Source organism: Sminthopsis crassicaudata, chromosome 3 (assembly GCF_048593235.1).
Source record: "Sminthopsis crassicaudata isolate SCR6 chromosome 3, ASM4859323v1, whole genome shotgun sequence".
NCBI classification, from domain to species: Eukaryota; Metazoa; Chordata; class Mammalia; order Dasyuromorphia; family Dasyuridae; genus Sminthopsis; species Sminthopsis crassicaudata.
Window position 1 is genome coordinate 625,307,993 of NC_133619.1, and position 27,898 is coordinate 625,335,890.

At 44.6% G+C, this 27,898-nt stretch overlaps 1 protein-coding gene and 1 long non-coding RNA gene across 10 annotated transcripts in view; one reads left to right on the forward strand and one right to left on the reverse strand.

Moving 5' to 3' along the window:
* Nucleotides 1-27,898, reverse strand: part of ESPN (espin) — a 57,004-nt gene that overhangs the window by 12,403 nt on the left and 16,703 nt on the right. For 5 of the 9 annotated variants that reach the window (XM_074306414.1, XM_074306413.1, XM_074306410.1 and 2 more), the window contains exons 3-7: nt 9,204-9,390; nt 8,927-9,109; nt 8,331-8,462; nt 4,981-5,191; nt 2,599-2,870 (exon numbers count right to left, since the gene is read on the reverse strand). In XM_074306414.1, coding sequence (XP_074162515.1) covers nt 2,599-2,870; nt 4,981-5,191; nt 8,331-8,462; nt 8,927-9,109; nt 9,204-9,390 — 985 coding nt within the window. Of the gene's footprint in view, nt 1-347; nt 527-698; nt 1,058-2,598; nt 2,871-4,980; nt 5,192-8,330; nt 8,463-8,926; nt 9,110-9,203; nt 9,391-9,736; nt 10,436-27,898 lie in introns of those variants that run through there. The other 4 variants (XM_074306412.1, XM_074306408.1, XM_074306416.1 and 1 more) reach the window with 4 other exon arrangements.
* Nucleotides 3,937-6,464, forward strand: LOC141564209 (uncharacterized). The gene is made up of 2 exons (XR_012488592.1): nt 3,937-4,112; nt 4,973-6,464. It is a non-coding gene; the product is annotated as an uncharacterized LOC141564209 (long non-coding RNA).

A 27,898-nucleotide genomic window follows, 5' to 3' on the forward strand; every position in this document is an offset into this window, starting at 1 on the left:
CTCTGCTCCCACGCGGCACGGGGTGGCTGGCCAGGCCCTGTCTTGAGGTGAAGGAGTCGGAAGGGCTGCTCCCAGACGCCTGGGCTGGCCCCTTAGCACAGGGGACCGTCGGGAAAGGTTGGCTGGGGCGGGGGGAAAGATTCTCAGGAGCCTCCGTGGGCCCTGCCAAGGCCTCTGGGATGCAAAAATCCAGCTTCCTCGACGGCTCGGACGGGCCCCAGAGATCCCAGCTGCCTAGGGCCGGGCCGGGCCGGTTCTCGATCTGCGGCCTGCGCCCGGAGCCCCGCGCCCTTCCCAAGGTACGCAGCCCTTAGTTCCCGAAGAGCCCGGGGCAGCGGCTGCCCTACCTGCGACTGTACCCGGTGACGCCCCGCTCTGCACCTGCTAGCGGGGGCGGCGCGGACCCGACACCTGCGCCACCTGATCCGTCCTCTCAAGTTACAACCCCGGCCAACGGCCTGCTCGCCTATCCGCTCCTGGGTCCTGACAGCACCCCACCAATCCCGGGCTGCTGGGCTCCGCCCCCCTCCCCTTAACCCCCCAAGTGGGGCTGCTACCTAAAGAGCTGGGCCACGTCCCGAAAGAGCACTCTCCTCCGACCCCCTTCCCCCACCCCGAGCCTCTCCCCAGGTTGGGGACCCGCCTCCCCTGAACCCCTCTACACCTTCTCTTCCTAAGAGGCCCCCTACTATGCTGACCTGGGATCCCAACTCAAGGTAAGCCGCAGAGGACTCTGGGACCTTTCTGACCGGGTTTGATGCTCTTCACCTTTCGCAAAATCTCAATCCGCCAGCTCCCTAAAAGGGCCCTGGCGGACTAAAGCAGAGGACCCAGGTTCCTCTCCCGCCCCGTCCCTGCCCCAGTCCTCCTCCGCCCCTTCGCATCTGGAAACCCATAGCTGTAAGTGACACCGGCGCCTGCGCCTCATCCTCGGGTTTCAAGGCTCGGGTGACAGCCTCAGGTAGCGCCCGCCCCGTCGTTCGTGACTCCGGGAGGAGGCCAGTGCCGGCTTGGGATCGCGAGAAGTCAGGGAAAGGGAGAAGGGGGGAAAGACAGAAGCCCCTGCCCCAGCCTCCGTCCCAGAACCGGCCGCCTGGGTTTACCGCTTTCTGCCTCACCCCCCCCCCCCAGGTCCCATCCGGGGCTCTGCCGACGGGCTCACGTTGCAGGAAACGCGACACCCGTGGATTTATTTTCTGGGCCATCCAGCCCCATCCTTCCCCCGGTCCCCTGGCCCCCGGCCCCTTCCCACCCAACGGCTCTCTCGGGAGGCGGGGCCGGCCATATGCCCCGCCCAGCTCGGTCCTGAGGCCCCTGCCCAGCCCTAACCGCTCCCTCACGTCGGGAAACAAAGAAGGAGGCGGAGGCTGGGATGCCAGGGCCCGATCCCACAAAGGACTGTGGCCGCCAGGCACGCACGCACGCACTCCGCTCAGACCCACGTGCACACACAAATACGCAACCCCAGGGACCGGGCCGGGAAGTGCCGCCGCTCCCCCGCAGCGGGCAGACACGCCGGGACCAGCTTCCCCTCCCAAGGGAAATCCCAAGGCCCTCGAGGTAGGGGCAACACTTGCAGTCAAGGCCCCGGAGAGCCAGCAGACCGCAATAGCTTGCTCCCGGCCCCACCTCTCCCCTCCCCCACCCCTCCTGCCGAGGATGGGGGCCGAGCAACTAACATCCCAGTCTGCTCTTTCCTCCCTGCCTCATTTGGTATGGAATGTTCCCGTACACCCAGTGTTAGGCTACAGGGTGCATCCAGACACAGACACACAGCCCTCGCTGGGGACAGATGGCACCTTTCTATAGCCCCCCCACCTGTACCCCTAGATCCCAGAATCTTTTACTGCGAAGTTCTAACCCTACTTCAGAATGAGTCCCCGGCCCTGCCTCTGCCCTGAAACCCTAAGAACAGAAGCCAGGATTGCTTCTCTCCCTTTGGGGGCTCACCCAGTCCCTCTCCTCACTTGTTGCTTCTTTGTTTGCCATGGCTGGAGCTCTGTCCAGGGTTCCTATTCTCCCCGGCATCCACGCAGCGCCTCCCCTTCCTTTCTATCCCACTCTCATCACCCTCATTTTTTGTTTGCCCACGTCGGTGCTAGAAAACCCTGAGATTTGCAGATCCCTAACGAATTCCGCTGCACTGTCTGGGAAATAGAACTCTGTCCCATCTCCCTTCCACAATCTTTGTTCTCCAGGGGTTCACTGTAACCTGATTTTCCCTTCCCACAGATGTTGGGGAGTGGGATGCACAATGAGATCTTTCCCCTACGCAGATCCTTTGAAAGAGGTTCTCTATGTAGCTTTCCCCACCCAGAACTTAAGCCCCCTCCCTCCAGAGCTTCACACAGCCCAGTCCCTCTTTCCTCCCCCTCCCCCCATCACTCCTGCTTCTCATTGCCTCCTAATGGAGCAAGCAGGCATTTAAAACACTTTCCTTGAGGTTTGGATGGCTCCTAATACAGCCAGACCACTTTGCCTTCCTCCCATGGCCGCCCTCTTGGTCCTGCCCTACCCAGAGTCTGTGGGTTGAAGGTTAGTTAGGATGCTCTGGGATAGGGGGGCAGAGCAAGCCAGGAATGATCCCATCTCCATTACCTCCCTCTTCAGGGCTTCTTTCTCCACATGTCGAAGTTTGCTCTTGGCCTGAACGTAGATATCAGCTGTGTGCTGCCCACTGGGGGGCTTGGGAGCAGGATAGGCAGGAGGGGGTGGGGGCAGCTGAGTGCCAGGGGGAGGAGGCGGTGGAGGAAAGCTTGGTGGGGGTGGTGGGGTACTGAGACCTCCCCTCTTCCGGCAGTGAAGGCTCATCTCAGGATTCAGCATGTCCATGTAGGTCTGCATGTCTGTGACAGTTGAGTTTCGAAGCCCTGCCAGGAAGAGGTGGAAGAAAGCAAGGTACTGTTGGGAGACCAGCCGGACTCCAGGGATGGGATGGACATGCTCTGTCTACACTATGACCAAAATCCCTTGCAGATCCATTAAGACCCTTCTTGGGTCATGTTTTCAGAGTCAGCTTTGCGGGATCAGTTATAATTTCTGAGCCCCGGGGGAAGTCCATATTCTTGTATACCAACTCTTAAGCTTAGTCTACTCAATCCTTACACCTTCATCTTCAACTGGCACGAGGGGATATTTTAGAGCAGGGGGTCTCAAACTATGGCCCTTGGGCCAGATGCTGCCCGCTGAGGACGTTTATGTGGCCTGCCAGGTTATGGCAAATAGGCTGAGGGGCAGAGATAGAGTGTGAGCTTTTGTTTTTACTATAGTCCGGCCCTCCCACAGTCTGAGGGACAATGAACTGGCCCCCTATTTAAAAAGTTTGAGGACCACTCTTTCAGAGTTTGCCAGTTGGGCAATGAAAGCCACTGAAGAAATTTAAAGACCTACTTTATAAAACCACTTGCAGTGAAGACCCTGTCCCCGTCCTGACTATCTTTCTAGATTTAGCCAGTGGACACATCCTCAGTATGGCCTTTTGTTTTCTACTGGATGAAGAGCCTCAGTCCCAGAATTGTAGCAGGGCAGTAATTAGCTCAGTAATAGCTTAGTTAGTTAGACCCGAGCAGCTCAGTAAGCATGTTGGGAATGGGGTAAGTTCACAGATCTCTTGCTTTTAATCATCTTCCTATGGGGCTGATCACGGCTTCTATGGCACCTTCCTTCCATGAGTCTTGGGATCCTCCCATCTCTGTCCAGACTATGAGTTAGAGAGGAGGATCCTCAGAAGCTCAAGAGCTAGGTAGAATAAGCCCTAGAACAAAGCAGTCCTGGGCAGTTCTAACATGTTGGGAAATGGGGTGTATGGGGGGAGGGTTGAGGTAAAGTTGGATAAGATTAGCGATCTGCCCCAGAAAAAAGATCTAAATCATCATGGGCAGACCCCCTACCCCATGCCACTTACTTTGCCTAATTCCCCATACCCAGCAGTGATAAGCATGAGAGTCTCTTTTGGGGAGCAAGGGATACAACTTCCAAAAGCCTGCTGCAATCCAGGAAGCTTCCCCAAGGACATAACTGAATGGAAAGAACTGAAGACGTCTCACTTGAGAGTCCTGTGTCCAGAGACTTATTTGTCTTGTGTTCTCAAAGAGGTCCATGACATGAGGGAGGTAATGTCAAGTGAATTGGATTTAAGGGAGGGAGGGCTGTATAAGTTTCCCTCCAGAGCCATCTGGGGCCAGTGGCCAGATATAGACCGGGAGGACTGGAGATGGTCCTGGATGCAGTGGGAGACCTTTTTAAGTGAAGGTCTGAGGCAACATCCATTCAATGATTGAGTAGGTAAGAAATGAGGCAGAAAATGACCTCTTATACAGAATTTAAAAAAATCAGTCTGGTAGGGAAAGCCCCTCAGGGTTCCTGACCTCTGTCCAGAAACTTAAGAAAGGGATAAAAATCTTGTGGCCAGAGGCATGGGAATCAAAGAAACCAAACCTTGCTCAGAGCTACTTCAGAGTCTCAAGAAGATGGTTGGACACCCCTGTGGGAGGGATGTGTGCAATTATATGGGGGAGACGTGTGACCTATATGCATTACATGTATGTGTATAGGTTAATTGTATAGGTTAATCTGTGCATTTTCATGAACTGTCTAGGGCTCCTAGGTCAATCTTCATGGATAATGTTGAGAATTTAGGAGATCCCCCAGGAGGAGGCTTTGGTGGGCAGAGACCTGGGATAGGAACCAACTTAATCTTGAGTAAAACTGAGTCATGGCTGAAATAGAGATGGTTACTATCTCAAACTGGGAGGGGGGAGCAAAAGTGAACTGGGAAAATTCAGGCCCCCTGCTCTGGACCTCAGGCATTCCCTGCCATCTCTCCCCGCTTTCTGTCCACACTGAGCCTGGGAGACTCTAGGGACCTCAGGGACAGAAACACAGCCACGCCCTCTACTAAGCCATGACCCCTCGGATGAACAGCCCAGCAGCCCAGCTCACTATATTTCATTCCTCTCTCTCCATTTCCCAGGTACTCACTAGGCCCTGGGCCGCCACCCAGGTGGCCTCGGGTGCTGGATCGGCTGGAGGGACAGGAGTCGTAGTTGGAGAGAGTGCTGGTGGGAGAGCAGAGGTCGAAATGTGGGGCTTGCGCTGACATGGTGGTGTTGGGTGAAGACATGCCGGAGTCTGGCTGCTTGCCCTCTGGCTCTCCAGATGGGTCCCGGGAAAGGGCTCGGTGTTCCACGCTCTGGGGAAAAAAGATAGGGTGTGATAGTCATCCCTGTCTTTTAGCTCTCTGGCTAGACATAGGCACCCAGGCGTCCCTGAATCTCAGAGCTGGGAGGGATTTCAGAGCCCATGGAATCTATTCCATATCTGACTGAGAAGCTGCTTGACAACATACCTGGACAAGGGGATTATCTAATCTATACTCGTATCATCTGCAGTAATGGGGAGCTCTCTGCCTTTCTCTCCAGGTAGCCCATTCCAGTTTTGAGCAGCTCTAGTGGTTAGAGTATTTCCAGTACCCATTAGACCAGGCCAGAGAGCTAATGATCCTGAGATTGGAGCTATTCCTGCCTCCTCACCCCCAGGAAGGGCTCAGAGGCCAAGATCCCCCAAGGCCCATCCTCCAGGTTCCCAGGGGGGACTATTGCTGTGCCCAGACATGCCCCGGTTCTGTTGTTGGTGAAGATCCTGACTGGGACCTCATCTGGGAGCGTCGATCTGTATGGGGTCACCAGAGAACTCTGCTGAGCCTTTCCTTGGACCCCTGAACTGCAGGGTCTCTGAGAATTGGAGCCACAACATTTCAGAATTATTAAGGAACCTCAGCAACCAAACCTTACCTGAAATGGCGGTCAATCAGAATGCTTGAAGAACTCCGATGAGCAAGAACCCATCAGCTCTTGAAGTAGCCCATTTCACTTAAGATGATCTCTAATTTGGGTGGCTCCAACCCTAGGACCTGAGTCTGCTTGGAGTCAGGGAATTCTCTAGTTCACACCTGCCAGCTATGTGATCTTGGACAAGTCACTTTATTGGAATATTCCCCACTTTCCTCAAATGTAAAATGAGGATAATAATAGAATTTACCTCACAAGATTGTTTTGAGGATTAGAGATGTTTGTAAAGTGCTTAGCCCAGTGCCTGGCAGTAGTAAGCACTTAAAATGCTCATTCCCTTCCCTCCTTTCTTCTGTAATGGTTAGGAAATTTGTTTTTTCTAGACATCAAGCCTAAATTTTCCTCTTTGTAACTTCCTCCCAAGGAAGTCCTAACCAAAGAGAAGGAATCTACTCTCTTGTCTATGTGATAATCTGTCAACTACATGGACACAGTTATCATGGTCTCCCCTGAGTCTTCTCTCCTTCAGGCTAATAATCCTATTTCCTTCAGCCAATTCTCATGAAGTAGTAGTGTGATGTAACAGGATACTCAACTAACTGTGTGATTGTGAGCAAGTCATTTGCCCTCTTGGGACTAGAATTTCCTATCTAAAATGAAAGGGTTGGGACAGATGATTTCTGAGGTATCTTCTCTTGAATTTTAAGAGTATGATTCATAGAGTTGGGGTTCACAGTCACCCCAAGTAGCCTTCCCATGCAAGCACTTGGATCCTGGGAAGAAAGACTGGCGATGGTAGCAGGAGAGGGTTCTGCATTCATGCAGTTCCTTGATCTCCCACCAGAAAGGGGACATTTTTCCAGGCCTCTGGGTGCCTATGTCTAGCCAGAAACAGAGGGAAACTGAGTATCCTCCAAGTTATTCCCCACAGAATTACAGAATGTGCATAGGAGAGGACTTTAGGTCTCTCTAGTCCAGTCCCTTCCTGTACAAATCCTCCTTACAATATCTGAAAACAGATGATGTCTCGGGCTTCATCATCCCCTCTCCCTTTGGACGCATCCCTTTCCCTCCTGTTGGACAGCTCCAATTGTTAGGAGGTTTTCCCAGTATCAAGCACAAACATGTTTCATTGTTACTTCCACTAGTTGCTCTTAAGTTTGGCCCAAGGGGAATGAATCTAAATGCTGCACCTGAGAAGGAGTCTTTTACACGGGAGGCTCCTCCCTTTGCCCCACTGTCTGAGATGTGGACCTAGCATCTGCCCCTCTCCGAGGATGACACCTTTGAATGGATGTTGGGAAGCAAAGAACACACTGCATTTATTCCCAGAGGTCATTGGAGACGTGATCGGCCGACTCCCGGCTGAGTAGCCATTCTAATGTTTGAGTGGCTGTCTTCCTTATGCTCTGCCAGGGAATGTAACTTCTCCTCTGCTCTCCTTGGCTCACTTATGACTGCTACTGGGCTTTGCCTAGGGGCTCATGGAGGTCAAGAGGGCTTAGTGCCAGCTGGTAAGGAAGATGGTAAGGGCACTTCAGCTAGACCCCCCACTCTTGCAGTCCTTCCTGGACGCCCTCCCCCAGTAGCTCCAGGAATGCCCAGATCCCTGTTCTAGCCCTGTGCCCGCCATGTCTAGGCTCCCTCCTCAGGGCCCGGGACTTGCTGCGAGCCTGGGGGGACACTGCTTACATTACCCATGCTGCTCTCCGGATTGCTGGTCCCTGGCCCGCCGGGTGGCCCTTAGCTAGCTCAGAGAGGAGAAGGATGTCTTCTCGGCCTTGGTACCTCTGCAGCCCCATGCCCCCACCCTTCCTGCCTGGTAAGTGTCACAGGTCCTCAGGGAGAGCCCGCCCCGCCCAGCACTGGGTTCCAGGTAACGGCCCAGCTGCTGCTTGCTTATTGGATTCCATAATGAGGGACTGGATGAGTATTTTCCTTTTCTGGGGCAGCAGTCCTTGGTGACTTTCAGTTTGTCACTGCCACAGCTGGGGCCAAGCAGGGCGATACCCGGAGCAGGCTGAGAGCGAGGGTGGGAGGGGATAGCTGGGGCTCAGGCTCTTCCCACCTCCAGCTTCCACGACCCAGCCAAAGAGGGATGGGGAGGGGACCCTGGGCTTGAAATGGCCTCTTTCCCAATTAGCCTTATAGAGCATAGGGGGCAATGGTTGGGGAGAGGGCAAGATAAGGAAGAAGCCTATGTGTAAAGGACCTCGATGGACTGAGGATCTGGGTTCAAATGTCAGCTCTACTACTTACTATTCAGTCACACTGAGAATTGTTAACTCATTGCACTTCTGTGCCAGTGGGCCCCTTGACAACCTATGGGCCTCTCCTCTGAGTGACGTTAGGGTCACAAAATGAGAAGATGTCATTTCCCCCTCTCTCGTTCGTGGACTTCCTGAAATCATGGACCCCAGGACTAGAGGATCTAGCTCTTTGTTCTAGACTCTCTCTCCTATGCCTCTGAGGGAGGGCAGGCACTTCCAACCCTACCGTTCCCAGAGCTGGCAGTCTCCCCAGGGCAGGGCTTGGTCATACCATGTTCTCCACACTTCGAAGGTAGCGGGTACAGTGGCTGTGCCCGTTGTAGTCCGAGAGGTCAGCGGCCGTGTAACCATCCCGATCCCGGATGTCCAGCTCTGCCCCGTTCACTACTAGGATCTGGCAGCACTGGGGGGAGAATGAGAGGGGCAGTGAGGAGGGGTACCACTAGGCCAGTTGAGATCAGACCATTGCCTGATGCAACAGGGACAAAGAAAATGCGTGGATGTGTGCTTAGAATTGGGTGGGGAGGGACCACATGATTTTTTTCTTCCCTAAACATCAGTTCTCACTTTTAGACCGGGATGGTCCCCTGCATTGGCCAAGGGGGACTCAGGCACACTGGATCTGGAATTATGAAAATGTGGGCTTCTGGATGATGCTTCTGACATGGTGATATGGGGAAGAGGGGTTCAGGAGAGGCGGTTCTGATCCCTAGTCCAGCTCTGTCAGAGACTGGACCCAAAGGAAGTAGGGGGAGGAGAGGGCCTGGATTTAGAAAAGAAGAAGAGGGAGAGCTGGATCGTGTGCCCATCATCACCCCATCCCAGCGTGAGCCCCCTGATGGCTGGCTCTCTCTGGCCTGGCCTGACCTCCAGCTCCCCGTTCTCAGCAGCATCGTGCAGGGGGGTCCCACCCCACAAGTCAGTGGTTATCTCCCCGCCATGCAGCAGCAGCCAGCTGAGCACCTTGGCGTGGCCCCGGCTGGCAGCAAAGTGCATGGCGGTGGCCCCGTCACCATCTTGTTCTGAAAGGCTGACGTCGGTGCAGCTCACCTGTGTGAAAAGCAAAGGGAGGGTCATGGGGCCAATCCCTCGTCCCCCCTCCCTCCTTCTTTCCCCCTAGTCCCCTGCAGCTCCTGCCACTTACCAGCCACACGATGATGGGGCTGTGGCCCATCTGGGCAGCAGCGTGAAGAGGGGTCATCCCATCACTGGCACGTGTGTGGGGGTCAGCCTCACACTCTTGCACCAGGTACTGCGTCACCTCCAGGTGGCCCTCCTGGCAGGCCAGGTAGAGGGGCGTGGCACCGTTATTGGTTTGGGCACTTATCCCCCTGGGTACAGAGAAAAGGATGCAGCGGCCCTCAGACACAGACACCCTGCCCTCCCCTCCTCTATCCTTCCAGATACCTGTCTGAAATATACAAAATTAAATTACACGACAGGGCATGGGTCCTTGTGTCAGCTTCCTCATAGCAAAAGGTTATATGTAGGGGCAGCTAGTTGGTGCAGTGGATAGACTGAGTGAGGAGTGACCTGAGTTCAAATCTGGCCTCAGACACTTAACACTTCCTGGCTGTGTGACCCTGGGCAAGTCACTTAACCCCAATTTCCTCAGCAAAAAAAAAAAAAAAAAAGGTAATAGGCAGACAACAGATGTAAAATTCATTGATCCCTCACCTTTACCTCCTGGTCTTTCTGGCTTCTTGCAAGACAGCTTAGTTCCCTCCCCTTCTATGTGCTCTGTATATGCAATATCTTCTATATGTCCCATCATTTATATGTTGTTGTTTATCCTCTCAGAATGGGAGCTCTTTGGCATCCAGGATTGATTTTGCCTTTCTTTATAGTCCCAGCATTTAGAACAGTGTCTGGCACATGGTAAATACTTAGTAAATGATTGCTCACACACTCACTCTCCTGCTTCCCAGATCTGGAACATACAGTGTTAAAAGACAGTTGAATTCAGCTCAAAGACAAAGGTGAGCCTTGGGTCCAGAGGACACAAAATTAAAACAAAGCGGACTTCTTCTTGGTGGAGAGGGGAAGGAGAACCCTAGGTGTGAAATGTCGCCCATCTTGTTATTAAATAAGATTGTGTTGATATTTTACTTCTTGTTTTTTCTTTGAATCATGAGAGTTCTTGAGGTTAGGTTGAGGGTTATTGGGAAATATTCCTGATATGAAAAAAGCAACAATAAATCAGAAAGACAGAGAGATGGGGGAGGGGGAAAGGGAGAGAGACAGAGGGAGGGAGAGGGAGAGAAAGGAAAGGAGGGAGGGACAGAAGGAAAGAACAGAGGGAGGAGGAAGGGGAGAGAAAGAGAAAGAATTGGGGATTAATGGGAAATGTTCCTGATATGAAAAAAGCAACAATAAATCAGACACACACACACACAAAGGAGGGGGGAGGTTGGGGGGTTATTGGGAAATGTTCCCGATATGAAAAAAGCAACAATAAATCAGAGACAGACACACAAACACACACCCACAGAGACAGAGACAGGAACAGGAACAGAGCCAGGGACAAAGAGATAGAAGGGAGAGATATTTGAATTCCACTTCTCATACTAGCAGTTTTCTCAAGTGTAAAAATGGGAGTAATATTTTAAGTGGGGTAAATAGCAAGCAACTATTTATCTTATAAAGTTATGGAGAGAATCAACTGGAATAATCTATGGCAAGTGCTTTACCACCCTTAAAGTGCAGTATTATTTTCTATGATGTCACATCCTACCCTCTCAGAATGTAAGCTCGCCAAGGGCAGGAACTGTATGTTTTTAATATTTGCATGCCAACTTAGCATAGTGCCCTTAATAGATGTATGGTGAAAGAAGGATTTGAGTTTATCATGGAATGAAGAGTAGAAAGGAACTCTAGCTCCGTGCCCCATTTTTTCTCTTGGTCTCACAACAAGCTGGAAACTCCTCTTAGGAGGCACTGACCCAGGAGATGATTTCCCTGTTCTTTGTCAACTACAATGGGTTACACATTCTTTTGTTGACACTGGGGACCCAGTGTTCCTTTCCTATTCCTGTTTTTTTTTTTTCTCCCTGGCTTCTCTGTTCCCCAGATCCCAAAGGCCCCTGGCTCCCAGATTCCTTATTTGAGGAGAGGCGAACAGGTACCAATGGGACCAAGACTCTTGGTACATCTTTTCAGTGGAACTGAGGAACTGAGGAATTGCTCTCTGCATTCTTTGGGAGTGCAAAGGTGATATCTAGATCTTGGAAGCGGACATAAGTAACTGGAAGCTCTCGAGGGCAATGTTGCTCTATTTCTGCCTGGGGAGGGCAAACCCCTGCTCATCTGCAACTCTTCACTATCTCTCCCCCTCCACCCCTTCACTCCACTCAAGGCTTAGCAACTTGCCCACTTAATCCTATTTCCTGGGCTATTTTGGGCTCCTGCAATTTCACTGCTTTAAAAATTAAGCAGATTAAGAGTCCAATGGGTACACAGACATGGAACCTTTCTCCAGAAAAAAGGATGGGTAGAGCTCTATGTTGGGATGAATGATGTTTTGTCCTTGGGGATTTATGGATCAATACTTGTATTCATTAAGTAGAAAATAACTGAATTTGAGTCCTTGTTACAATCAAGAATAATTAGCTAGTGTAGAAAGTTACTCCCTTATCCCAGAAAGAAACATTTTTCTGCCCTGACTACATTGTATTCTTTTCCTCCTTGGTCTTGGCAGTATTACTTCATTAAGTAGAAAATAACTGAATTTAAGTCCTTGTTAGCAATCAAAAATAATCAGCTAGTGTAGAAAGTTACTCTCTTATCCCAGATTCTTTTCCCCCATGGTCTTGGCAGTATTACTTCATTAAGTAGAAAATAACTGAATTTAAGTCCTTGTTAGCAATCAAGAATAATTAGCTAGTGTAGAAAGTTACTCTCTTATCCCAGTTTCTTTTCCCCCATGGTCTTGGCAGTACTACTTCATTAAGTAGAAAATAACTGAATTTAAGTCCTTGTTAGCAATCAAGAATAATTAGCTAGTGTAGAAAGTTACTCTCTTATCCCAGATTCTTTTCCCCCATGGTCTTGGCAGTATTACTTCATTAAGTAGAAAATAACTGAATTTAAGTCCTTGTTAGCAATCAAGAATAATTAGCTAGTGTAGAAAGTTACTCTCTTATCCCAGATTCTTTTCCCCCATGGTCTTGGCAGTATTACTTCATTAAGTAGAAAATAACTGAATTTAAGTCCTTGTTAGCAATCAAGAATAATTAGCTAGTGTAGAAAGTTATTCTCTTATCCCAGATTCTTCCCCCCCCCCCCCCTGGTCTTGGCAGTATTTTGGTGATTCCACCATGGGCCCATGAGGAGTAAGTTTAAGGAGAGGGTTTCTCTCCACAAAACTTGGTCTCTTGAATTCTGGAGTCTTTTCCTTCTGTCCCATTGGTCTAGATTCTAGAATCATTGAGTATATACATTGTAGACTAGATTCTTGAATCTAGAACTAGCTGATGTCTAGTATCAATACTGTGCAAGAAGCTATACCAGAGAAATAGCCCTTTCATTGAGTTCCTAGCAGAGTGTTCAGGGGGCCTGGGGAATTTTGCTGTAGGTCACAGAAATGGTCTCAGGGCTGAGAAAAGGAGGCGATTCCCCTCGAGATCAGCTATGTTCACCATTAAAGGGGGGAGTCAGGACCTGAACTGGGAGGAGGGAGGGATGTCCAAGAAGACCTTGAAGCTCATCGTCTTGGCTCTGCCTGCCCCCTGGGTTAAGGGTCCTGAGTAGGAGAATTCTCACTTTTTCAGGCTTTTTAAGTGGAAAGGGAGCTACCTTTGGGAGCTTGTAAACGATCTTGGGTGAAGTTAAAGATGCTGGACACTAGGTGGCGGTGTCGCCCAGAGTCAAATCTCCATGCCCGTCTCTGCCCAATAGACATCCTTTGTTGTCCAGCTCTGCCTTGTCCTGCCCACAGCTGGGCATCCATGTGCCCATCTTGAAGTTTTTATCAAGCATTTATGATGGCACTCAGCCTTCCCCCCCCCACAGACACTAACCACTTCCCCTCCCCATCTCCCCAGATCCTTGCTTTTCTATTCAGGCTTAAAGTCATTTCTATCTCTTTTGAAGACATTTGTTGGCCACCAGCCCTTCTGTCCCCTTATCCTCCTCCCCTCTCCTTATAAACCTTGTTTCTAATATCCATATGGTACCTATTCTAGGTCATATACATATATAAATATATATACACATATATATTTATATACATACACACACATATAAATATATATATATATATACACACACACACACACACACACATATTTATATAGTTGCAGGGGAAAGAGTGAACACACAAATATATATGTATACTACATACACATATATATTTGTGTGTTCACTCTTTCCCCTGCAACTATATAAGTCACACCTTGATTCTATTCCCATTTCCCACCCGACCCAGTGCTTCACATTTAACAGGCACTAAGTATGTGTTTGTCGATTGAATAATTGCCATTCACGCAGATACCCAGTAAATGGACCATCATACACTCCTACCACCATCTATACGCCCAGTATGCATGTTGCCCACACCTCCCCAAATTCTTATCGACGGCTCCATCTCTCGGAGACGGCCCCCAGGTGCCATCCCCCATGCCCCATGCGAACACCTGTTTTCGTCTCCAGCACTCAGTAAAAACCTGTTTAATATTTTACAAAGAACTGGCAACTAGCCCACTGCTCTATTACCTTCCAGGATCATAGTTGTCTGAATTATTCACCTTGTCACCAAGAGGGGAGGGGACCTAGTGCACCTGACAGCTGAAGAGTCAGAGAACAGTCACCCATGATTCCATGAAAATGACTCCCCCAAGCTCCGCAGCCCCCTCCCTAAAATCCTCCCTTTTCTGCTTTATTGAAGGCAGAACAGAGACAGAGCTTTGGATGACGTTGGCTGAGGGCCCTTAACTCTCTTGGTTTATTTCAATATTCCCAGAGGAGCATGCCAGGCCTAGGGAACTGTGCCCGGTCTAAGCCCAGCCCAGCTTCTGCCATCCAAGAGGCTTTCTGCAGGGCAACTGACACAGAAAAAGATATTGGACCACAAACAAGATTCTGAGCTAAGTGGGACAGGAGCATCGATGCCCTTTTCCCATCATAGAATTGCAACTTGGGACAAGGAAGGCTAGCATCCTAGAATGCAGCAGATCAGTTTTTCCCTACTCCATTCCCCCAAGCCCACTAGTGGGTACTTTTCTGTGATACCCATGAGCAGTCTCCTTATTGGATCCTAGAGTACTTGACTGTCCTGACTGCCTTGGGTTAGACTGGGTAGGAGAATTCCAAAGCTAGCCTGGGCAAGGCTCCTGAACTGACACAGACCCCATAGATAAAGGAGAGAAATGAGCATCCCATCATTGCCGCCTTCCTTTGCCCATGTTTCTCCTGGCAGAAAGAGGAGTCGGGTATTGTAGTGGATAGAAAGCCAGTCTGAATTCAAATTCTGCATGAGGCATTTTTGTGAATTTGGTTTTCAAACCCCAGGATGGAGCTTGGGAGTGGTACCTCTCATTGTCCTTCAGAGCTTTTGCCCAGCTTATCAGGAAGGAGTTAATCTGCCAGGATGACTGTTATAGCCTCTGCATCCAGATGGAGTGGGGTTAATCCTGAGAGTAACCTATTTTTCTGTAGTGGGGGGGACATTTCCAGAGAAAGGAAGAAAGGACCTTAAGTTGGGCTCCAGTTTCCTCATCCATATAAAGGAAAGAAGTGAACTAGAAGATCCCTGCAGATCATTTTAGCTCTTTTCTGTCATCCGATGACGCTGTCCAACTGGACACATATTAAATTGAATTGGAGAAAGGGTAAAAAGAGTAGAGTCAAAAACAACAACAACAACAACAACAACTAACCAATGAGTCTACATTAGGCACCTAGCATCACATAGTAGAGACAGTCCTAGGGTCTGGGTTCAAATCCTGACCCTGCAATTTGCTACTTGTTTGACTTTGGGCAAATCTCCTTTAACTACTCTGGATCTCAGTTTCCTCCTCTGCAAAAAGAACACTTTGGACTTGATGATCTCTAAAGAGCCTTCCAACTTTTTTTGTCCTTATGGCTACTATGGAGCTAGACAATTGAGTTAGGAAAATGAGGAAGATGGGGGCATCGCCTCAGAAACTAAGAGCTCTGTAAACTACCTGTGACATCTTTTGATCATTTATCATTTAGGAAATGATTGGTATTTTTATAAATTTGAATCAATTTTTTATATATTTGAGAAATGAGGACTTTATCAGAAAGACTTGCTGTTTAAAAAAAAAAAAAACTGTTTCCCAACTTTCTTCTTTTCTTCTAATCTTGGTTGCATCAGGTTTTGTTGTAGCAACTTCTTTTTTTGATTTTTCCAAATACATGCAAGGATAGTTTTCAACACTCACCTTTGCAAAATCTTGTGTTCCAAATTTTTCTCCCTTATGGTCCTCTTCCAGAAAGAAGGATAAATAACACCTCTATCCACTTCACCACTAGCTAGCCCTAATTGGCCTAATTTCAATTTTGTTGTGCCTTAGGGAATAGGAGTGGAACAGTCAGAATACTGCAACATTTATTGATTAAATGAACCCTATTATGAAGGCACAGTTATTGAAACCCCAAACCAATTACAATATTAATATCAAAGATCACTGATCATAGATCACCATCACAAGTAGAATAATAATGAAAAAATCTAAAGTCTTGTGAGAATTGCCAAAATGTGACAACACAAGAGACATAACATGAGTACATGCTCTTGGGAAAAAATTATGCTGATCGACTTGCTGGTCACAAATTTGTTTAAAAAAAAGTGCAATATGTAAAATTTGTAATTCAAAATCAAATCAAAAAACAATTTGTAAAAAATGAAATTATCTGTGAAGCACAATAAATCAAAACACAATAAAACAGATATACTGAGAGATACCCACCTACCCACTGTCTTCCTTTACCCCTAGATTCAGCCTCTACCCCAGACCATAAGTCAACAATTGAATACTTAGCTTCCAAGAAAAGAGAAGAGAAACTAACTGCTCCCACTACCAGAGTGGTGCCATTTTGAAAACTATGAAATAGTCACCTTTCTCACTTAGGCATTCTATTGAAATTTATAGACTCCAAAAAAAAAAAAAAAAAAAAAAAAAAAAAGAAATTTATAGACTCCTTAGATTTATGTTTTTTAATGCCTAAAATACATAGTATTACAAAAGAAATCATTTATATTGAAATTCACTCATCAGCATTAAAAACAAAACCCAAGTTCAAGGGCCCAAGGATCACATCTAGGAGGGATTGTGTTGGCTGCACACTCACAGATACTCAAACTGGTAATGGGGGGAGAGAGGAAGAGAAGAGAACCTATTTGTAGAAGAATATTTATAACAATATTTTTGTGATAAGTGGGAAATGGAAATCAAGAGAATGTCCATTAATTGGGGAACTGCTAACAAATTGGGGTAGATGACTATAATGGAATGAATATATATATATATATATATATATATATATATATATATATATATATATTTGCTGAGGCAATTGGGGTTAAGTGACCTGCCCAGGGTCATACAGCTAGGAAGAGTTAATTGTCTGAGGTCATATTTGAACTTAGGTCCTCCTGACTTCAGAGCTGGTATTCTATGCACTGCACCACCTAGCTTCCTCCTATAATGGAATATTACTATGCTAGAAGAAATCATGAGCAGGCAGATCTCAGAAAAAACTTATACTATACAAAGTAACTGAGTAGAACCAGGAGAACATTGTATATAGTAACAGAAAAACCATTTTCAGCAACACAATGATCTAAGACAATCCCAAAGGATTCATGATGAAAAATGCTATCCACCTCTAGAGAAAGAACTTAAGGAGTCTAAACACAGATAGAAAGATACTATTTTTCATTTTCTGTATTCAGTTATGTCTCGATTGTATCTACCTTCCATATAGACAAGGAGAGGGGGTCTTAATCTGGGGTCCACAAATAGATTTCAAAAGGGTCTGTGAACTTAGATGGGAAAAAAATGACATCTTTATTTTCACTAAACTCTAATTAAAATTCAGTATTTGCTTCAATTACCTAAAAACACTCTTCTGAAAATCCACTGGTTTCTCCAGACTGCCCAAGGAGTCCATGGAGCAAGAAAGGCAAAAACTTCCTGGTACAGACCCATCCTCCTCACTCCATAGCCCATCCCCTGCCAGGCAGAAGACATTAAGTCTTTTTTCTTAATTATATATCCAATGCTTAGCACAGTGCCTGGTAAATAGTAGGTGCTTAATAAATGTTAATTGGATATTGGAATTTAGTTAGCGTTTGTCTTCTCAGAGATCTGGCAAACACAAAATGGTATTTTTTCACAACTCAAGTGCTTTTTATTATTATCTTCTTTGAGAATCATACTGGAACATTCTTTTTTTATTTGCTTGCCTGCCTTTGGGGAATGAATGACATTTTTGTGTGAGAAAAAAACAACATCTCTAAAATTCTAGGTCTCTAGAGAAGACAGAACCAAATTTCTTCCTCCCTAGTCCTTATGACTTATGACTGGAAAGGTTCTTAGAGCCACTGAGTCCAATCTTTCTTGTTAGAGATCAAGAAACTCAGGCAGACAGGGGTGAAGTGATTTTCCTGGGTTCACCCAGGATTTTAATTCATGTCTTCTTAAATCTTTGTCCAGAACTCTATCCACTATGAACCCCAGATCTTTCAGACCCTTCTTCCTTAACTAAGGTGAAGAAAATATACCTCCCTCTTCATTCCCACCCTTGCCCTGTTCATGGCTCTGCTAGATTAGGCTGGGGATGGGGTTCTTCCTAAGGGTCTGTATGTCTATGAAGGAAGTGGGGAACAGTAGAATGCTCTGACTAGTCCCCTAGCATTGAACTATTTTGAAGTCAGAAGTCTCTACCTTATACATCAAAATATCTTGTATCTATAAAAAATTCAATGAATCGGTAAAATCATAGAATCACAGGATTTTGAGAGGGGCGAGATCTCAGTGGCCATTTAGTCCAGTCCACGCTGTAGAGGAATTCAATTAAGCAAGCATTTATTATTTTCAAGGCACATACTAGACACTGAGGATTCAAAGGCCAAATGAAACATAGATCTTGACTTCTACGGGCTTCCATACTGACAGAAGGCTTCAAGATGTAGATAAGGTAAGGAAAGAGTATGGCCCAGGGAAAGAATATTTGCTTTGTAGTCAGAAGGCCTAGTTTCAAATCTTTCATTTGATATTCACTACTGGTATTCCTCTTTTTCTCCTTGCCCTCCCCAGCTGGTGCCTTCTTTCTATTATTAGATTTTTTTACACTGTTTGTGTCTTGAGGGCTCCTTGAGGATAGGAACTGTGTTTTTGCCTTTCTTTGTATTACCAGTGATTAATCACAGCATCTGGTACTTAGTAAGAAGCTAATCAATGCTAGATTGACTGGCTGACTGTGGATTACTTCTTTGGGTCTCATTTTCTTCATATGTCAAATGAGGGAATTGGACAAGCATGGCCTCCAGAGGCTTTTCTCTCTTTCATTTATAACCCCAATATTTAATAACTAATTATTGTATTAGGGTGAAAGGGTTTTTTCCCCCTTTTCTACTGCTTGATCCAGAGACCAACCAATGTGGGAAATCTAAAAGATTTGCCCAGCCAGGATAGCTGAGATCTAATCAAAGATGGAAAAAGAGATTCTAAGTTTGAGTTAATGGATACTTTTCTGCTAGAAGTGTTTGCTTAGATAACTGGGAAAGTGTTGATTCTCCCTTTTGTCAAACAGGTGATATGGAAATGGATAAGATTCTTTGATTAAAATCTGGGTGATTCACAACATAGTATTTTCATCTTTGTTGTAATTGTTTGCTTGCTTGTTTTTTCCTCTCATTTTTTTTTCTTTTTGATCTTATTTTTTTCTTTCTTTAAAAATGTTTTTATTAAAGCTTTTCCTTTTCTTTTTTTTCTTTTTAATTTTTTTTTATTAAAGCTTTTTATTTTCAAAACATATGCATGGGTAATTTTTCAACATAAACCCTTGCAAAACCTTGTGTGCCAATTTCCCCTGACTTCCCTCCATCCCCTACCCTAGATGGCAAGTAATCCAATATATGTTAAACATGGTGAAAACATATGTTAAATCTAATATATGCATACATATTTACACAATTATCTTGCTGCACAAAAAAAAATCAAAACAAAAAGGGAAAATGAGAAAGAAAATTAAAAAAAATAAAATGCAAGCAAACAACAACAACAACAAAAAGTGTTATGCACAATGGATAGAGCACCAGCCCTGAAGTCAGGAGGACCAGAGTTCAAATCTGGTCTCATACACTCAATACTTCCTAGGTGAGTGACCTTGGGCAAGTCACTTAACCCCAATTGCCCCAGGGGGAAAAAAGTGTTGAGATCCACACTCAGTTCTCCCCAGACCTCTCTCTGATTGCAGATGGCTTTCTTCATCACAAGATCATTGGAACTGGTCTGAATAATCTCATTGTCGAAAACAGCTATGTCCATCAGAATTTGATCTGATTTTTCTTGTGCAGCATGATAAATGTGGAAATATGTTTAGAAGAACTGCACAGGTTTAACCTATATCAGATTACTTGCTGTCTAGGGGAGATGGGAAGTGGGGAGGGAGGGAGAAAAATATGGAACATAAGGTTCTGTAAGGGTGAATGTTGAAAACTATCTTTGCATTTATTTTGAAAAAATAAAAGGCTATTATAAAAAAAATCAAGTGATCAAAGTCACATACCCCAAGATTCTCCTTGTAATATTCATTTTCTCATTACTTGTTATCCAATCAAAGTTGATTGCTATCCTCAGGAACACCTACTCTTCCAAGGGTACATAAACTATGAGCTCACCACCATGAGGGTCTTTGGTCTGAGAGAGATGGTCAAATGACCCTTCTTTTATCAATAAGCAAGCTGTAATTATTAGTAAAAATGATTAAACTACCCAGAACTTATATCTCTTGAACCTTTTAAGCACTACCACCCTTTTGGCTTCCACAGAAAGAAAGGTACATGGGCAAGAGTAGACACAAGGCTCCAGGGACATGTGAAGAGGACCAGAGCACTAATGGAGACATGGGTTTAATAATGACAGCAGCTTTTCCGAATGGCACGGAGGCCCCTTGTTTGGATCGGAGCCTAGAACAAAGAGGGGTACGGTGACAAAAGGGCACAGAAAGGACAGAGCTATACACGAGGCATGGATTTTTCTCAGAGAAACAATACAGGCAGTGCCTAATTGCCAGCCACAGGGACCATGGGGGAGAAACTGGGCTTTGTTTCTGCCCTTGGCAGAGGCTAAGCTCCCAAGTGGGACGTGTCTGGAAGGTGCTTATAGGGAAGGATGGGGCCTCTGGGAAATTCTGGGCTCCAGGCCCAGCCTCCAGCTGGAGCCAAGCATGGATTTTTCAGACAAGGGGATGAAGAGCTGCCTAGGAAAACAACTTTAAAAATATGCTTCCTCCACCAAGACCCCCAAAGTAGCCCTTTCCCAAAGGATTCCTACTTTCCTTCTTAGCAATAGCAAGTGTCTCCAACACCTAAATTTCAGGAATCTATAATTTTTAATAGTTGAAAGGGGAAGGACCTCCTCCTTCCATCCTCTCTATATTAATCTCCAGGAATTTCTGTATTAGAAGTTTACCAGTGGGTGGCCAGTCTTTTAGGAGACTGGGCCTGGACTTCAGAATTTCCCAGAAGCCCCATCCTTCCCTATAAGCATCTCTTCAGACTGACCAAGGGTCTTCCTTGGAGTTCAGGTACACAGAGTGACTGTATATGGAGCTTAACTGGAATGATAAGACCTGTTAGAGTTTGTGCTCTGGGAATCAGGGAAGATGAGAGTAAGTGAGTACCTAGAGAAGCCCAGATTATGCACAAATGACTAGGAAAGCCATCAAACTGCACCAAAAGAAATGATCTAGGAAACCAATGAGAATCAGTTATATACTTCTCTACCGAGTTCATAGCTATACAAAAGACTTCCAGGATCTTGCAGTAGTAGCATGGTGAACTGAGCTGTAAGTCAGGAAATGAAGGTAAAATTTGAAAAAGCCCTTTGTCCCGACAGGAGAGAGAGTTAAAGCTGAGACCCCATCAGGACTGAGCCATCACGATCCCCAAAAACCTAGGGTCACTGACACAATGAGACTTGGGAAGGAGGACACAATTGTGTCCAAAGCTCCATAATCCCATTTGGTCCCATGGTCAAGATACTGGAGTGGTTATACACCTGTCAGATTGGCTAAGATGACAGGAACAAATGATGATGAATGTTGGAGGGGATGTGGGAAAACTGGGACACTGATGCATTGTTGGTGGAGTTGTGAAAGAATCCAGCCATTCTGGAGAGCAATCTGGAATTATGCCCAAAAAGTTGTCAAACTGTGCATACCCTTTGACCCAGCATTGCTGTTTTTGGGCTTATATCCCAAAGAAATACTAAAGAGTGGAAAGGGACCTGTATGTGCCAAAATGTTTGTGGCAGCTCTTTTTGTTGTAGCTAGAAACTGGAAGTTGAATGGATGTCCATCAATTGGAGAATGGTTGGGTAAATTATAGTATATGAAGGTTATGGAATATTATTGCTCTGTAAGAAATGACCAGCAGGAGGAATACAGAGAGGCCTGGAGAGACTTACATCAACTGATGCTGAGTGAAATGAGCAGAACCAGAAGATCACTGTACACTTCAACAACAATACTGTATGAGGATGTATTCTGATGGAAGTGGTTATCTTCAACATAAAGAAGAGCCAACTCACTTCCAGCTGATCAATGATGGACAGAAACAACTACACCCAGAGAAGGAACAATGGGAAGTGAATGTAAACTGTTAGCACTAATGTCTGTCTACCCAGGTTACTTATACCTTCGGAAGCTAATACTTAATGTGCAACAAGAAAATGGGATTTACACACATATATTGTATCTAGTAACCTAGATACCTAGTAACCTATTGTAACACATGTAAAATGTATGGGATTGCCTGTCATCGGGGGGAGGGAGTAGAGGGAGGGGGGGATAATTTGGAAAAATGAAAAAAAAAAAAGATACTGGAGTGGTTTTCCATTTCCTTATCCAGTTCATTTTACAGATGAGAAAACTGAGAGTAAAGTGACTTGCTCAGGGTCACAATAAGTATCTGAGGCTGGATTTGAACTGGGGAAGATGAGTCTAGATCCAATACTCTATGCACTATGGCACCATCTAGCTGCCTATATAAACATTAGCTGCTGTTATCATCATCTCACTACTATTATTACTGCTGCTATTACTACAAACTGCCAAACAGAGGTTTCATGAAGATCAAATTAGGTAATAAACAATAAAATTTCCCCATAAAATAGAAGATAAATAAAGAACCTCTCATGTTCCTAATAGCTGAGTAGCAATGATTTGGGGTGATTGAGATGACCTCTATGACCTCTCCCAGTTCTGAAATTTCATGTTCCATTACTCTCCCTGCTATTCCTCCATCTCCAATGGCTGAGATTGTACTGCAGTGTACTTCCTCTTCAATGTCCTCCCTTTCCATTCCATCTTTTTAAATGACTCTCTTGTAGGGTTAGTTCAAGTGACAATCTCTACAGGAGCTCTTTTCGTGATTTTGCCACTGGGCAGTACCCTGATCTGAGGAAATCTCTTTGTATTTAGACTTTAATTTATTTGAATCCATTGTATGATTTGTATTTAATTGTATTTATAATTTATTTAATCTATTGTACTGACTTATCTGTGGACAGGCTGCTTTGTGCTTTTAGAATCTAAACTCCTTGAAGGTAGGGATTATTTTATTTTATTTTTTTTTCTTTCTCTGAATTCACAGTACCTAGCTTCATAACTTGGACTGGGCAGGTACTTATTAAATACTTACTAAATGAAGGAAGGATTTGCTACTGGTACTAATTAACAATAATGACTCACTCTGACAGTCCTGCCCTTGACAGTAAGGCTATCCTGAAGCTTGAGTACTAAGAAACTGGGGAAAGTTGAAGTCTTTTGAAGCTAGAGTCACAAAAGTGAGAGATATACCCATTTTCCCCCTAGCTTTAAGTATTTCAGCTATTTTCTTGGTGGAGAAACAGTGATTGCAACTATAGGAATCATCTTGAAGGATTGTGTTTTTGACTATATATATGCAGCCTGGGTGACCATAGTTTCCCTCCTGAAAACATCTTACATGAGAGAGTGACCAAGGACTGAAGGGAATGGTGGAGTGGGGATGGTTACATTCAAGTACAGTACAGAATCTAGGCCCAGGGAAGCTACTCCCTGAAGGGAAAAAAAATCTAACTAATTCAACCAAAGAAGTTAAAAAAAAAAAATCAATAGACAAGGGTGTTACGTGCTGCTGTCTCCAGAAGCTGTCGATCGATCGCTCTCTGGGAGGAGATCTGCTGTGTCAACTCAAATCTCTCGGACAGATTCTTCTTCCTGTAGAGAGCTGACTTCCCTTCCTGCAGAGAGCAGCCTCAAGTCTAGTCCAGACAAAACTCTCTCTTTCCTCCAGAGCTGCCCTCTTTTATCCTCCCAGAGAATGGGTGTGGGATAATGCAAAGGCTTCTGGGAAAAATTACTTCAACCAATGAACTTGCTCCTCCTAAGCATGCAAGCTCTTCTCCAGGAATTCACAAGTGAAACTCCCAGTCATGGCCAGAACTAGAGAATTGTCAAGTACCGATTTAGCACTTAGTAAAAACCTAATATCTCATTATCTCATTAGCACTTAGTAAGAACCTAACAAACACAATGGGACGAAGTGGATAGAGCACCAGCTCTGAAGTCAGGAGGACCTGAGTTCAAATTTGATCTCAGATACTTCACACTTCCTAGCTGTGTGACCCTGGGCAAGTCACTTAACCCCAACTGCCTCAGGGGAAAAAAAATCAATAGACAGCAGTCTTCAGCTTGAGCTAGATCAAAAGTTCAATAGTCTGATTTTTTGCATTGTTTTGTGAAGTTTTTATGTCTTCTAATACATGGTTAATTTTTATAAAGATATGACACATAGCAAGGAAATACAAACAGTCCCTTTTATTCCTATTCATTAATTGCCATATTTATCATTTCTAATTTCTCTAAAAGTCTATTCAGGTTCTTAACTTTTTTTCTTGTTTTTTTTTTTTTTTTTTTTTTTTTTTTTGTTTTGGTTTTTTTGGGTTTTTTTTTAGGGTTTGTTTTAGCTCTGAAAGGGGTACATGGAAGAAGTCTCTCACTATAATAATTTAACTATCTTTTTCTCCCTGAAATTTGATTAACTTTTTCTTTAAGTATTTAGATATACCATTCAATACACATATATTAAACAGATGCTGATTAATTATCTATACTTTTACTCATAATGTAAGACTTGGGTTGAAAAATTTTGTTCTTATCTTTTTTCTGTGGGACTCAATTTCTTCCTATAAAAAGCGAAGGGCATAGATTAGATCTATCGAAGTCCTACAATTCCCTAAGATGTCAAGGTGAAGGGTGAGAATCAGAACCTGGAGTCCTAGGCTAAGTTGTTTTCTGCTTCAGCTTCCAAGTTTAGACTCCTATATAAGAGTCAGCATCTGACCCGCTGTCCCACCTTTGTATTATGCTTTCTCTGTTGATGTGTTCATCAGTGATCACATGAAGCATAGTCCTCCCTTCCTTTCAGATAATCTCTTAGAGATTAGGGGAGGTTGTATAGGGAATCCACAGAATCTCACTCATTGGAATAGACCTCAGACACCATTCAGTCTTATCTGGAATCCCTTTTACAGTTTGCCTGGCGAGTGGTTGTATAACTTCCATTTGAAGCTCCTTCAGTAATAGGCAACTCACTAAGTCTTGAAGCAATTTTGGATATCTGGTTTTGCCTTAAACAGAATCAAAATTTCCTTCTCTTCAGCTTCTATTCTCTGTTCCTTTGACTCTTCTTTTCCCATCACTTACCATGTGGAATTAGTTGTCAAATCTAGTCAGTTCTAAATTTGCAACAAATTCAAATCTCTCTCTGTCTCTCTCTGTCTCTGTCTCTGTCTCTCTGTCTCTGTGTCTCTGTCTCTGTGTCTGTCTCTCTCTGTCTCTCTCTCTGTTTCTCTTTCTCTCTCTCTCTCTCTCTCTCTCTCTCTCTCTCTCTGTCTCTCTCTCTCTCTCTGTCTCTCTCTGTCTCTCTCTCTCTCTCTCTCTGTCTCTCTCTCTCTCTCTCTCTCTGTCTCTCTCTGTCTCTCTCTCTCTGTCTCTCTCTCTCTCTCTCTCTGTCTCTCTCTCTCTCTGTCTCTCTCTCTCCTTTTTTTTTTTTTTTTTTTTTTGCTGAGGCAGTTGGGGTTAAGTGACTTACCCAGGGTCACACAGCTAAGTGTCTGAGGTCCTGACTTCAGGGCTGGTGCTCTATCCACTGCGCCACCTAGCTGCCCCAACAATTCAAATCTCAAATCTATCCCTTCTCTCTATGAATAAGCCAATGCTCTAGTTAAGACGATGACAGCCTCTTAACTGATCTTTCTGCCTTCATTCTCTTCTCTTCCATACACAGGTTGTGCTGTAGGTTGTGATATGTGACTCACCTGCTCCGAAACATTCAACAACTCCCAGTGACAACCTCCCTAATGCCATTTAAGACTCTCCAAAGTCCTGCTCCCTCCTACCTTTCTAGCCTTATTATACATTATTCCCCTGGATATATTCTATATGTCAGTTAATCTGAACTGCAGTTATTTTCTCAAAGTTGATAAGCCATCTCCTACCACTGTGCATTCATTCCATCCCCCATGAGGGATTGATTCACTTTCCCCTTATGTTTTTCAGACTCTTTATCTTCCTTCCAGTCTAGGTTTAGATATCTCTTCCTTCACAAAGCCTCCCAGTATCTCCAGTCCCACTGCATCTCTACCCCCATAGGAAAATCATCTCTTCTCAGGTTTTCACAGTTATGTTGTTTGTCTATCTCCTTTGCTCCTATGAAAAATTAGCAAAGACCTTCAGCACCAGGTAGAAAGCAAGCTTCATGAGGGCCATTTTAAAACTTTATTCCTTCATTTCAGTGTCTTATACATAGTAAGTGCTTTACAAATGTTTGTTGAATAATAACTCATCAATATAGCACTTTATATACAGTATCATTTCTTTTTAAATTAAATTGTATTTAAAAATTAAGAAATATTTTTTTTCTCCTTGCTCTCCTATCACTGGAGCTAAAAAAAAAAAAAAAAAAAAGGAATAATAAAACCTTAGTAGACATTTGTATAGGAAAAACAACCCCTCATAGATGCATAATTAAGAAAAACAAATTCCCAATGGTCGTGTCAGATAAAAATATTTCTCATGCTGAACCTTGAGACTATCACTTCTTTTCTCAATTGATCCTTTTAACAACCCTGGGGGAATTACTTTACTAACTCTACTTGACATATCAGGAAATTGAGTCAGAGAGGTTAAATGACTTATTTGTGTTCATATGCAGCTGGTTGGCATGGTAAATAGAATGCTGGCAGAGAAGTAAAAAAGAACCGAGTTCAAATCCAGCCTCATGCACTTATTATCTGTATGATCTTGGGCAAGACACTTGATTTGTGTTCCCTCAACTATAAAATGAAGGTAATAACAGCATCTACTTCTCAGGATTGTAATGAGGATTAAAGGAGAAAATAATTACAAAATACTTAGCATAGTGCCTAGCATGGAATAAGTGATATATAAATGTGATCAATCTATCTATGTGACGGCTATCACATAGATATTATATATATTATATAGATATAATATGATATGTGTTTATATATTAATATAATAGATATTATATGAAATCATATGGTAGACATCCATCCATACAACTATCTATCTACCTATTATTTATCTATCTGGTTATTAAGTGTAGTGCTTCAGGTTATTTTTTGAGGCAATGAAAATTAAATTATTTGCTCAGGGTCACATAGCTAGTAAGTGTATGAGGCCAGATTTGAATTCAGGTCTTCTTGACTCCTGGACCCGTGTTCCAATTACTGAGCCACCTAGCTGCCCTGGCTCTTCCGAAATATGAACATAGCTAATATATCTCTTTCTTTTCTTTTCTTTTTTTTCAAGGCTGGGGTTAAGTGACATGCCCAGGGTCACACAGCTAGGAAGTGTTAAGTGTCTGAGACCAGATTTGAACTTGGGTCCTCCTGAATTCAGGGCTGGTGCTCTATCCACTGCGCATAGATCTCTTTAAATCTTCCTTTCTCCAAGCTAACCATCCCCCAGTTTCTTTCAGTCCTCTATCCAAAGAAAGTATTACACTCAATTCTCTCACTCTCGAGGTCACTTCCCTTTGAATATGCTCCAGTTTATCCTTATCTAACTCCCTAAAATGTATATTACAGAACTGAAAATGAGCCTTCTGACAGAGGTTTGAACAGAGTAGAGTACAGTTATATCACTCCCTTATTTCTGGAATCTTTCTTCTAAGATGCCATTAGCTCTTTGGATATTAGCACTGTTGTGTTGGCTCATATTAAGCTTGCAGTCCCCTAAAATCTCCCCAAATTTATTTCACATGGGTCACATGAACAGTTTATTCCCCCATCCTGCACTTATACAATAGCCTTTATGAACTCACATCTAAGATTTACATTTTTTAATCTATGTATTAGATCTAGCTCATCATTCTGAACTCTTTTGGAGTTTGATTTTCATCTAACTATTAGCTATTCTTCTCAGGCTCAAGTCACTTGCAAATTTGATAACTATTCTTTTTACATTTTTATGCAAGTTATTACAAATCACAAAATTAGAAAACAAAAATTTTGAATATTTTAGGACTAGGGATTGATCACTGAGTAGCTCTACTTCTTCCAAGTTGACATTGATCCA